The sequence below is a fragment of the Elaeis guineensis genome, chromosome 14 (assembly GCF_000442705.2).
Source record: "Elaeis guineensis isolate ETL-2024a chromosome 14, EG11, whole genome shotgun sequence".
In the NCBI taxonomy this organism is placed as follows: Eukaryota; Viridiplantae; Streptophyta; class Magnoliopsida; order Arecales; family Arecaceae; genus Elaeis; species Elaeis guineensis.
This window is the reverse complement of record NC_026006.2, coordinates 61,828,431-61,842,112: the sequence shown is the minus strand read 5'-3', so window position 1 is coordinate 61,842,112 and position 13,682 is coordinate 61,828,431. Positions and strand designations below refer to the sequence as shown.

Sequence of the window (13,682 nt, the reverse complement as noted above, 5' to 3'; positions counted from 1 at the left end):
TAATAAAATAATAATTTATTTATCAATACATTGATTATTAGTATATTCTATAAAAATATATTTATTAGTCCTATAAATTATTAATCCCATGAAGTACATTAATTGTTATTATATAATTAATATATTTTATTTTAATAATATATAATAATATAATATATATATATTATAAATATAATATATAATATTAATATAATATCATATCATATATATAATATTGATATAATATATTAACGATATATTACCATATCAAATTTTTTGCTAGATTGAGAGGATAATTTTATCCTTAAATTTCAGCTCAAGATCACTGTTCGATGGTGATATTGGATTCTCGACCTCAAAGACAGATATTCCATTACTAGATTGAGCAGCGATACGAGAAATAAAAATAATTTTAGATCATTTTTATATAAAATTATTATAATATAATTAAATATAATGATCTCATTATTTTTATAAAAATTATTTTTGATCTTAGAATTATTTCATATGAAATATCCTCGGAGTGTATAAATATATCTTGATGATATGGACTTGCATTAAAATTGTCAGAAATGGCTGGGTCCTTTTGGAAGAACTCAAAACTCAAAAGAGGCTCCATTACTACGTTGGTGCGCTACAGGTGGTTCAACTTTTATTAGGCTTGGGCCATAAAGTGGGTCAAAATGTAAGGCTAGAAGTAATGGTCCGACGATCTACGGCCTTGATGCGTGCCATATGTTCCCCACTTGCCCTCTTCTTTCTAATAGTATCTCGAAACGGTTTCCCTTAACGGCAGCGAGAAAGAGTGAGAAGGAGATCGGAGATGACGATGGGGACGCCGTCGGCGGGAGGGGTGCACGCGTACGGGGAGCCGGCGTACTGGGATCAACGGTATCGCCAGGACCCGGGGCCATTCGACTGGTACCAGAAGTACAAAACCCTCGCCCCCATCCTCGATATCTACCTCCGCCGCTCCCACCGCCTCCTCGTCGTCGGCTGCGGCAACTCAAGTCGGTTTGGAGTTTCTTGGATTTTGATTACATCATTTCTTTCTGTTGATATGGCTCTCATTCTCCCTGATGGCCGACCCGATTGGGTTGGAGACCTCAGTTTCTTGGTTTTTCTCTTTTCTCGCCGTGTTTTAAGATCGATAGATCGGTTTTCTTAGGTTTGAGGGAGGAATTCGAAGAATTAGTTGGGTAGCCTTGCAAATCTATAATGGTGTTGGTTTCAATTCTTTTCCATTTATTTTTTTATCGGATATATAAAAATGCAAGCGTTAGGGTCTTGGGTCATTCCATTAGTCATTCTTGTTGTCAAGATTCTTGATCGTGTTGTTCATAAGGCGACTCAGAAACTGGTGAATTTGAATTTCTTAAGCCGGTCATGGATTTGCTGGAGAAGGGATAATGAGCCTCGATTTTTAAGATATGGTTCTTGATGCTTTTTGATTGTGATGTAATTAAGGGGAAGATTTGGAGGCTCGCTTTGATTTATTTTCATTTGAAGTTCAAAAATATTTGGTTTGTACCAGCAGATTGCTGAACTAGTGGTACATTGTGGTTTCAACTCAGTGGAGCTCTTTCGATAAATTGACCTCCATTCTTTTTCCATTGCTCTTGGCTTGCTCACCAATGAATTTGTCCCTAATTTTTGCTTAAGTATAATGATCTGCACGTGAATGAACCATATATGATATGTTATCTCTTCTCAACCTGTCTGTGTTAAATCATATGACTTGTCAGCTGTTTTCTCATATTATGATCTTGTATATGTTTGATTTTTTTTTTTCCTGATTAATATTTCATGTCTGGCCTATGCTTATAATGTAACAGTACTTGGAGAAAGCATGATCGCTGATGGTTACCAGGATGTTGTGAACATAGACATATCTTCTGTAGTCGTCGAAGCTATGCAAAAGAAATATCAGGATATACCGCAACTCAAGTGTATCCTACAAATAATAGCTATTTTAAAGTTGTTTAATCATGGATTTCTTTATGCCTTTCCTTATTCTTCCTATGGTGGTTGTTGTTGCTGTTGGTCCTTTTTTTTTCTTTTTTTTTTTTAGGCTGGGGTTGGAAGGGGTGGGGGGGGGTTTGGAGGTGGAGAATTGAAGGAAAGCGTAATGCATTGATTTTACTCTCTTTGTTTCCTTTTGACCATTTGTCAGATATCAAAATGGATGTTAGAGACATGAATTCTTTTGAAGATGGTTCCTTTGATGCCATTATTGATAAAGGTACTTTTCAGATAACCTCACTTGTGCGTTCGTGTCAAAAATTCTAGTATTCTTACCTTTCTTGGTCTTTATTTATCAGTTTGTTTTCATAAGAAACTTTTACATTCTTATTTATAGTTACTTTTGCTTGCAGGAACTCTTGACTCTCTCATGGTGAGTGCCTTAGAGCTCATATGATTTTTCTTGTTATAATACTAGAGTCTAGCACGTGCAATACTCGTGCTTTTTTCTGATGATTTTAAAACTGGCGGACCCTATCTATTAAAGCAAGATAGAGAGAGATCATGGGGGTATACTATGGTTCTTTCCTTTTCTTTCTTAGGGTGTCTGGTCTGATGTGGAAGGCCTGAGAGTCCAGCATGCACTGCTGGTATCTGAGGATTTTCCATTATATAGAGAATAGGCTGATATTAGATTTATTGATTTGTAGTGTGGACATGATGCGCAACATAGTGCAACCAAAATGCTGGAGGAGGTTGGCAGGTAAAAATAATGCTCGATCTTATAAATTTTCTTGAGCATTTATTTCTTATAATTTTAGCTGTTTGACTTAAATTGAGCTTATCTGAATGAATTTCTATCAGGGTCCTCAAGGATAAAGGAGTTTATATCCTGGTATTTTTTTTTTCCATTGTTGAAGCTTATTTTTGTTAATTATTTATTTTTTTACAGCTCTAGAAACAACATGTTTTCTTTTCAGTAGTTTGTTTAACTTTTTTTTCTGCTTATGTAGATTACTTACGGGGATCCAAATTATCGGCTGCATTTATTGAGGGATTTACACTTGTGGAATATACACATGCATGTAATAGGTCAGTGAACATTAGTATCAATGTGTGGTTGCAGCAGCAAATTGTGAACATGGCTGTGCCTGTTATTCACTCCAAGTTCTAGCTACTCTTTATTTATCATTTTATGTAACACTGAATAATGAAATTTTTGAAGCACTATATTTGTCTCATATATGATATAGTTATTGTTTTCTTTGGTCTGATCACATAAATAAGGAAAAAAGGGGGAGTACAAAGCAAGAAGAAGAGGAAGGAAAGAGAGGTCGGTTGAATTATAAAAATAAAAATAAAAAAGAGAGAGTTTAAGGTTATCACCTCCTTGACTTTGAGACTTGGGGAGATTCATTCTATCTGATCTGCTGAAAATTTTCATTTGTTTAATCCTTTTTTCCCTTTGTTTAATTATACGCAATATGCTGGAGCCTGTGGCTTCAATCAAATTGGAGAAGTCTTTGGTCAGGATTTGCCTTTCAGTTCAAAATATGGATCTTGTTCTGTTAACTGATAATTACAGAGCAGAAGCACATTCCTCACCTGTCTCAACTGTTGTCATATGATTTAAGAACTTCACTGTTAAGCTTACCTTTTGAGATTGCTTGTCTCAAGTGGAGACTCCTGAAGTAATTGAGTTCTGGTTTGAGGTGAGGAGAATTTACTATCATTTCTTCTGCAAATTTGATGAAGGACTGTCCATAGTTAGAGTTGGTTTTAGGACACATTGTTGTGTTGATGATGAAATTGATTTCTTGCTAGATTAATAAGTTATATTGCCCTTGGCCTCTGGCGAGTGTCAGGATCCTCCAATAGGATACTGTAAGCTAGCTTGTCTATTTTTATGAATGGCCATAAGAAAATGCATATGTGACTGAGATATTCAGAGTGCTACATAGTACATAGGATGGGACAGTTAGGAGCTTATGTCTACAATTTTCTGATGTTTCATCCAAGCATAAAACTTAGAGAGTTAGGTGCCAAAGACTGCCCTAGAGGAGAGTGGCAAGAGGTTTGATTTTAGTATTAAGCTTACCTGATATGCATTTTTTTTTCATGTAATTAAGACAGAAATGGTGGGTTGAAGGTTGATCAAGAGCACTAGAGGTTTCTTTGAGACTTGAAGGATGGATAGAATTATAGAAACGGACTAGAATGGAGCAATAATGATTGGATTGATTGCTTTGGGATGCATAAGTGGTAGATATCTCAATTTGCCAGTTTATATAGTTAGAAATAAAGATGAAGCTTGCCCTCAAGTTGTCTTGGTGTGTGGACCCATCGAACGTCTTGGTGTCTGGACCCATCAAATCAAGTAGTGAGAAAATTTAGAGAGCTTAAGGTGTTGAAGTAGGGGTTGGATCTGTAGTGTGTAGGAGGAGATTCCATTCTTGTGAGCCTATCTTTCTGGTGGTTTTCTCCAAGTTAGGAGGAAGCATGATCTGTTGGATATTCCAACGTATTTTTTTTCTTAATAGGTTAAGTAAAAAAAAAAGGAGTCAAATCATTCATCTGTGATGCATTATCAAATCTTCATAGATCTTGCTTGATATTTCAAATATGATTTCATACATCAGATCTTGCAGAGTGGTGATGAGTTGCGATAGTGTCATCAGATGTTGCTTGATGTTTAAATCTGATTTATGAGCATATTTGACGGGAAACAAACAAAGCACAGTTTCTTCAACTGCAGTTGCTAAGAAAAATGATCTGATACAGCAGATATTAAGGGGCCTGCAGCCTGCCCCAAGGGTTATGTGGATTAAAAGAGATGAAAGTCATACTGCCTTCAAGATAAGATCAACTGAAGAAGTTCTTCCAAATATCTGGAAACTTTGTATATCCAATATGGGAAAGAAATGAATTACGTGGCATGATGATTATGGAGAATGAGATCGTGATCATCAAAAAGAAGAATGGGGCTTAATACATAAAATAAATGGTGCATGAGTAGTGCCAAATTGTCTGGGATTCTTAAGTAGATTTTTGTTTTCCCCTGTTCTCTTCAAGGTTTTGTTTTTGGGGTGGTGGCTTTCTGATGTTTGGTGATTCTGATCATTTCACTAGGACTTGCAATTTATTTGGTAACTCCTCTTATAGTTGATGCACATGATGGCATCTTTTTGATGTTTTGATATGGAATCTAATTTGGGCTTCATTTAGCAAGAATAATGATATTTTACTCATTCAGGAAGTCATTTTTGACATGCTTTGCGGTATTTGCTGTTAGGGAATGGATTGAAACAAACAAACTCGTAGGTATTGACGTCACATTAAGCATTGGTGTAGTTAGATAGATGATTCTTCAGAAATACATGCCAAGCCACAGAGATGTTTAGGAAGCACAAATGAATATTTAATTCTTTGGGATAAAAACTGTCTTGAACAGTGAAACATAAAGTTTGACTTCACAAATTATGCACAGAATTATTCTATATATGCATGATACTGCTTTTACACGTCACTGAAACACCATTGTTGCATTAGGATTTCTAAGTTTAAGCAACAAGGTAGGATTAAAACAGCGCTACAAGAAGAGCACACCTTACTACACATTGTAGTGCATTGATTATTGACCACTGCATTATGGAAATACATTAAGTGATATTATATCAATATATAGCCGAAAAATTTTCATGTATCAAATTATGTGGCAGGGAAAGCTTTGGTACCATTCATCATATAAGGACTCAAATATGCTAAAATATACTTCCTTAAAGATGGAAATATTTGAGGCGCTTCAAATGGAATATATAGTGGGCGAATTTGTTACAAGTGAGTTATTAAGTGTATTCTCATGTTCTGATATAATCTTGGGCATGACACGTGATACTTAACTATAGATGCTAGCATTTGGCATGTGTCATGCACGTGCTCCATTCCCAAAAGAATTGTGAACCCCATCTGTTGCAGATATTGTGGACCCTGTCTATAGTAAATAATGCTGCTGAAAAGCTTCCTCAGTCCTGGTCGTATCAGAGTCCTCAAATTGGTGGTAGCAAAAAAGGGGCAAAAAATGGAAAGGCTCCAAAGTCTGCACTCTTGCTGGACTTTGGGCCCTTCCATTGGGGCATGGCTGAAACAGAAACCAGGCGTTGCTTGGGAGACCTCTAGGGAAAATAGTATTATCATGGTTGGAGTTTGGCTAAAACAGGGCATCTAGATTACAACAGAAAACTCTAGTCAGATAAACCATCTGCCATTAAAATAGTAGAGATGCTGACTGTAAGCATATTAAGATGTTATATGACTCATTCTTACCTTTTTGGCAAACTTTTTTTTTTCTAGTTTAAAGTGGAAGTTTCTGTCAGGACAGGACATTCAGTGTGTGTCTGTGGAAGCATGCCTTCTACACCAAATATTGAATGGATTTTGTTGATTAAGAGAGGCTAAAGCCACAACGTTCAAGATAAGACCAACTAAAGAAGCTTTTTGCAATATCTAGAAACTGTGGCAGCATACACCGGGAGTGGAATGGGGAGATGCTTATGGAGGATGGGATATGATTGTTAGAGCAAAATATGGAGCTAAATACATGAATGGTACACAAGTAGTATCAGAATTGCCTGAGCATTCCTTAAATAGAAGTTGGTTGAAGATGGCGATTCTGATCATTTTGCTAAAAAGATTGAGGTATTCAATGGTTTGTTTGCTGTATGCCATCTAGGATACCAAGTTATTTTCTCTTAGATGCATATGTTGGCATCTTTTAATGTTTGGATTCAGAATATACTTTGGGCTCCTCCTTGTGAGTGGTTGGAAATTTATGCATTTGGGAGTTCAGTGTTGGCATATTCCAAGGTATTTATTGGGTATGGGCTTGCAAAGAATAAACTGTGGAGTATGTCTGTCCACATATCAGTGAGGTGGGTTGCTTGCTTTCATTCAATTCTTGGGTTAATGGCTGGAAGAACTTTAGTTTCCTTCTTTTTTGATGCTTGTTTTGATATTTTCCTTACTCGGTTGTACATCTGTTTTTATTTAATGTCTGCTGGGCTATGCATTGCTTCTTAATTCAGATTTGCTTGGCCTGTATCAAGTGCTTTATTTCCTTTTACTAGTCTTACTAAATTTATGTTATGTTCTGCTTACATCATTATCAAAGTTTTATATATACCGTAATTGTCTGATGAAGCATGGATGTTGACAGTTTTGACTATTGTTTGCTATTACAGATAGGATGGAGAAGAGTTCAGAGCAGAAGACCTGGGAATTGACTCGTCCCTTACCTTTAAATGAGGACGGTAGCTCAGTTGCTGCGGTTCTTGGTACAAACCCTGAAGTACACTACATTTACGTCTGCACAAAGGTCAGCAACTCTTTCAAAATAATCTGCATATAATTCTCATTGTTCTAAACTCTCCGTTTCTCATGACCAGATCCATGATGCTTTGCATATAAATGGTTGTGCATCTTGTTTCAGGACCAATCCCTAAGACAGAATCAAAACGAAGGGGTTGAACATTAGGTCTGCATCATCGCCTGAGATTCCAAATGATTCTTATGTGATTCATGTAGTTAGCCTGTGACGTTATAAAGGAGAGGAATAAATTTGTTGTAAGCTGTCTGGGGAGGACGTGAGGGCTGACTGTTCCACACTAACTCTGTTGAAACTGTATAGAATGGTGCCAATACATTGTAATTTTCTGTTCCATGTCTTTCTTCCTTTGGTTTTTCTAGAGGTTTTGACTATTATATTCTCCTTGGGCTGATACAACGCTTTTGCTAGATCTGTCTTAACATGGTCAAGCTGGAACCATGTTAATTTGGTTTCAAGCCAGGTTAGGATCAGCAGTATCTAATGAGTGTTGATGCTGGGTGCTAGAGGAGTTTATTTTGGATTACGGCACTCTGAAAGCTGGTCCCTGTATGATGCCCTTTTTTTTTTCTTTTTTTCTTTTTTTTTAATGCGTTGCCAAATTATTGATGTTAAGTAATTTTTTCTGAAGGATGGTTGATTTGACCTATCTTGGAAAGCTTTGTTGGGAAGGAATGCTCGAGGAGAACGAGAGCATGGTGTGGTACCACGATTCTATTCCATAGCCACATGTCGTTGTGGATGGAAAGCAACAAGCGCTGAGATAGTGACTTGTGTTCGCCACCTGATAGCCACCAAAATATAATATTTAACCTTAAAACAAAATGAAAACTTTATGAAACTTCACCGAACCAAGGTCAATCCAGACGAGCCATACAACTACTGACTGGTCCCCTGTACAGCATGATGATTTTGATGCTCTCAAGCTATGTTATGACCTCATAAAGTGGCAGAAACATTGTAACGCTTGTCATGTAATTGGTACGGTGGTCGGTACAAGCTACGTCTGATAAAAGTAGTCAATAGAAGTCATACTCATAGTTATATTAGCTTTAGTTGGTTCTCTAGAACCATCAGAAACCACGAAAACAAATCTCCTGCCAAGTTGTTCCACGTGAGCGTCCTTATCCCAGTTCCGGGTCTACCAACTCTTTGACTCGGAGAAATCTGTCGCTGTCAATTCGAATGAGAGCGCCCGCGGGCCATCCTGGGGAATGGACGGAGCACAAAAGGCCGAAGAACATAAAGGTGGATTAGATTTATCGTGGACATAAGCTGAAGTTAGCCGATTTATTTTGTCCTAAGGTGAAATTATTAGGTTGCTTCATTTCATCCTAGGACAATTTCTTGTAGAATGACATTTGCCAAAGAGAGTGGGCTCCATCAAATTTTATTAATTTGTTACGTGTTGTCTATGCGCTCTATGAAGGCATCCCTACACAGGAAGAGGGCCGGTATCCATTGCACCTAGTATAACAACGCGAATGCCAGGATCTTCTCCGGGGAACCACATGAATACACCCGAGGGTGTGATCTCGTGTGATGGTATGGGAATGTAAGAAAGGAGATTTTATCAACTAACTTGTTCCGACCTAAGATAATAAGTTCATGAGCTTGGTCTTACTTCACTTCACCGTCGAGAAACGAAAGAAGACTTCCATATTCAAGCTTAACTCAGACGTAGCTCACCTTTTTTTGGATGTGAAGCAGTGTCAAACCAAAATACCCAATAAGCATAAGCATTAGTTCTTCCTGAAAAGGAGGTGATCCAGCCGCACCTTCCAGTACGGCTATCTTGTTACGACTTCACTCCAGTCACTAGCCCCGCCTTCGACATCCCCCTTTCAGGAGGAAAACTTGCTTGAGTACCTTACTAGAAAACAAACCGCTTGAGCTGTAACCGAAACAGAAAGGTTTGATGAGCCACTGCTTGCTCTCTAATTGCTCTTACTGCTTCTTTTTCTTGACCTCTGCTCACTGCTCCCAATGCTGTGACTGCCGCCCCTATCTCTAAAGCTGCGAATTACAGCTCCTGACTCAACAAGTTCAAAGTCTGAAGTATGAGTCTTGTTTGTGACATTAAAGAATGAACATTCAATTCAAAGGAATGGGAGATAGGGAAAAGGAAAAAAAGCATTCTTCTCAAGATGAGAGCAAGCATTAGATGAAACCGAGTTTGTCCATCTCGCATAGCCCTCTCCCTCTGTTAGTTGTTTTAAGCATAAAGAAAAAAGAAAAGGGATATTCCAACAAACAAGGTTGAGGGATGAATTGCAGTGGAAGATGTTTGAGTTGCTTTCTCCTGACTTACCGTTTTAATAGGAGTTTTCCTCATGTTTTTCAGAGGTAAGAGGGTGCAGGCTAGTTAGAGAGCCTTTCCTTTAAAAATTAGGGATTTTAGAATTTAGGGAAGCAAGTTCTCTTCAGCCAACAAGTCAGTATGAGCAAACGTTTGTTCTAATGTCGGTGCTTTTTCTTCGGTGATGTCCGATAATCGAAGAAGTGCACGCTGACCAAGGAAAGCTCATCCCCGTATTGCACGAGGTGCAATTGGACGGCATCAAATCCTACGGTAGATAACACATCATGCTATGCTTGTATGTCACCAATTTTCGATTACGCACTATCCACCATGCATATGCTCCCGAATTAGCCTTGATTCACTTGGTGCATGCAATAATTTCTCAAAAAACTCCTCATGTGATTTGCCGCCTTACTGTCTTCCCAACGCCTGTATATAAAATTTCTGTGTGGGATTCGGTTGCATTGTGAGTGGTACCTCATGAAGTCACGTGATTTTTTTTACCTCCTGCTCGTAGAGGACCTTATCTGAGGATGGCAACGGATCGCACCTATATATATATATATATATATAATCGACCAACATTCATATCGAAATAATAGTTAAAATTTTTATATTCATATTTACTTTTTATCTATTCCGAGTCAAATCGGAGCGGACCAAAAAGAGATATAAATCAGATCGCATCAAATAAATAAAAAAGATCGGATAATAAATTTATAATATAAATATTATAAAATATTTATAATTTTGAAAAAAAAAATCGATTAAAATTATATCAAGTTAAATTTGAGATGGACATATCATTATCCATATACGATCTAAACGTACTTTAGATATTTTTTTTGTAACCCATACCCACATCGAGATCTAATTAGATAGTGTAAAATCTGTCCCCATTCAAATAGAATGAGATCGGATATCTAGCTGATTAGCTAAAATCACTATCTTTGACTTTATCCAAATATACACCTCGTCTTATTTTGAAGCCATCTATATTCATGTCCTTTGCTTTAACCCAACTATTGTATCATAATCATTATCATCATCAATTTATAGTATTTGATTATACTTAAAAAGAAGGATAACATGTAAGCTTATAATTTTTATTATTTATAATTATATAAACATTATATAAATATTTAATTTAATAAATAATTATATATAACTATTTAATTTATAATTTTTTGAAATAGTTCATTAATTTTATATAAATAGTTAACCAAAAATAGTAAATATAAATAGAAAAATAAAAATAATATTAATTTTTTTTCAAAAAATAACGAAGAGGGTTGTGGTGTAGAAAAGAAGGTATCGTTAGTCCCACATTAATAATGAGTCAAAGAAGACTTTAGCTTATATAGAAAATGACCATCCTTTCCATGTGAGATATCTTTTAAAGAATAAAATTACGAAGTCTATGTACTAGAGTGGACGATACCTCAGGCATCAAGTCAAAATCCTTAGCTGCAATAGTGGCACACCAGAAAGAAAACTACTCTGTAACTATAGGGCTCCTTTCATTCGTAGAGAAGAACATTTCGTCCGTACATAGAAAGGGATTATTTTTTCTATGTGAGACGTTTTTTGAAAGATAAAATCATGAAGCCTATGGATCGAATAATATTTCATATATTGAGCCATGAGTTTTTGACTGCAACAAGAAGTAATTTTATCCCTCATACATTTTATTTATGCTTTTTTGTATCTCCTTAATTTAAAAAAATATAAATTGATGAACGAGAATAAGTCAACTATCCTCTCTTTTCATCTATTATTTTTAAGATATTTTGAATCAATTATAGGTAAGAACCATTCAACCTTTCAACCCTATCCATCAGCTAAATGCCACGGAGTGCGCTATCCGAACGAGAGTCGGAGGGCGGTTGACCGGTTGAATTGATGACAGCCAAGTAGACTTGGCTTTCACGAACGGGTGGGATGCGTCCGGAAGGTCACGTTGACGGCGAGCATTTCTCCCGCAGGGAGGAAATGGCCACTTGGGGTCGTGTTCGAAATCGAATATCAAATGTGGGGTCCACCGGACAGCAGGCATAAATTTTGGATGCAAGCAATCGTCAACCTCCAGGTCAAGGTCAAAAACCTTGAGGACATCATTTTAACATCACGTATATCTTGCAATTTTCTTGGCAGATAAATTCCTTGTGATCGACTCGTGAACGTATTCCGTTTTCTTTCGTTAAGGAGCCCTCGGGGGACGTTTGGGTGAAGAATTCAGACAAAAGCTACGTATAAATTAAAGTTTTCCCGTACTATCAATGTCCAGATCGTGACCAGGTTCCCAATAGCCATTGTCCTATGGCTATTATTTTTATCATGTCTCTTGAATAATTTGGACCAGATGAACCATATTGCCCATAATCATTGAATCAAGGATCTTTTACATATCGCATCCAAACTTTATCAAAATTATATATAAGATGTTAAATTTTTTTATAAAAAGCACCTTGGTTAGGTTAACTTTAACGACATGGTGGGCTGATGTTTTCTTTGGCATTTTAGTTCAGGACCATCGCAAATTATGAGAAAAATTACCCATTTCTTCGTGAAAAAAACCCAAGCCGATATAATATTGAGATAAAAATCTAAAAGGAAATCACTTTTTTACTATTAAATGATGCTATTCCACAGGCTTTTTTTTTTTTCGTTTTGAGCTGCTAAAACAATCCATCCAACCCAACTCTCTTCCCCCGTCCCCCTCCCCTCCCCCCCTCAAATTTGAAAAAAAATTGGAGTTGTTTTTCATTCCTGCACTCGTAACTTCCAGATCTTTGATGAAGATTTGAGGAACGAAACATGAATTGAATTCTTTTTTTTTTCCAATGACTCAATACTTCTTAATCATTCTAATTTATTTCATAAATCTCAACTTCTTCAATAATCAAAGTATTTTTGTTTTCATTTTAGAGCTGTATTTATATAATCGATATGAGAAATTTTAGAGTTATTATTCAATTAATAATATCAATGGATCGATTTTGACTGAATTGATGAGAAAAAATGATAGCAAAGTAACGTTCAATAAACTCTATGGCGGAAAAATTTTTTTTTCATATGGAAGAAGATGAGTTTCTTCTATTGTTCATGGACATTTTATGAGAGTAAGCAAAAATGCAATCACTATTTATTGCCCTTGGTTAGCTTAATCAGAGTCTATGATTAATTAGGAAGATGTTAAGCTAATCGAAAGGGTTTATTGTAAATTAGATTGATATGATTGATTTTAAATATAGATATAAGGAGATGTTATATATATATTTTTTCAATATAATCTTGAACAAAATATGTAAAAGTCTCTCAAATTAAATATGATAATGGGCTATGAGCCAAAAATTCATTCAGCCTTTTATATTTTCAAAAGAGTCCAAAATTTCATGCTCTTCATTATGCTCGTTATAATTTGCATTAAATATGATGTAGCCCTCAATGGCCTCCATGTGATCTCATCATGAAGATTAGTGGCTATCAAATGAAATCCACATTATATGCCATGCATGATGCATTTTACATGCCATGCACATCTTTTTTTTTTTTTGATATGTTGAAAATAAGGCTACAAATAAAAAGAACGAGTGTCGTAACCAAAGTAGTTACACATGCCATACATATGCCTTATTTGCGAGTTATTTGTTTTCGTGATTGGATGATATGATAACTATTTAAGGTTGTATTATTTTTTATGTTACAAATTGCTCAAGAGGATCTTGGGTTTTTGCATTATACCATGTTAATAAGTAGCTGAAAATTTTAATGTTAACCCATCTCTATCTTTATTGCGTACTAATAAATTCCTATGCAAATATGCTCTATTTATTATTTTCTTAAAATCAAGAATACGCTCTGTTCTAGTTACAGTATTTTTTTTTTTTTGGAAACAACGTCATGAACAATGAATACAAAGTAGTTCTGCATATCTAAAAATATCACAAAAAAATTTACATATATAATATAAAACTATCACGTTGCTACAAGACAATCCAACAAGTATTTATTGATAATGTTGCCCAGATCATGCCTCATATTGTCTATGATCTTTGT

At 35.9% G+C, this 13,682-nt stretch overlaps 1 protein-coding gene across 1 annotated transcript; it reads left to right on the top strand.

Moving 5' to 3' along the window:
- Positions 1-711: 711 nt before the first annotated feature.
- On the top strand, positions 712-7,655 carry LOC105057291 (uncharacterized). Its single transcript, XM_010939862.4, has 9 exons — positions 712-989; positions 1,815-1,928; positions 2,153-2,221; positions 2,355-2,374; positions 2,652-2,704; positions 2,806-2,836; positions 2,955-3,033; positions 7,179-7,312; positions 7,427-7,655. Exons 1-9 carry the CDS (start codon positions 803-805, stop codon positions 7,469-7,471), a joined length of 732 nt encoding a protein of 243 aa, XP_010938164.1. The 5' UTR covers positions 712-802; the 3' UTR covers positions 7,472-7,655.
- The last annotated feature ends 6,027 nt before the right edge of the window (positions 7,656-13,682 follow it).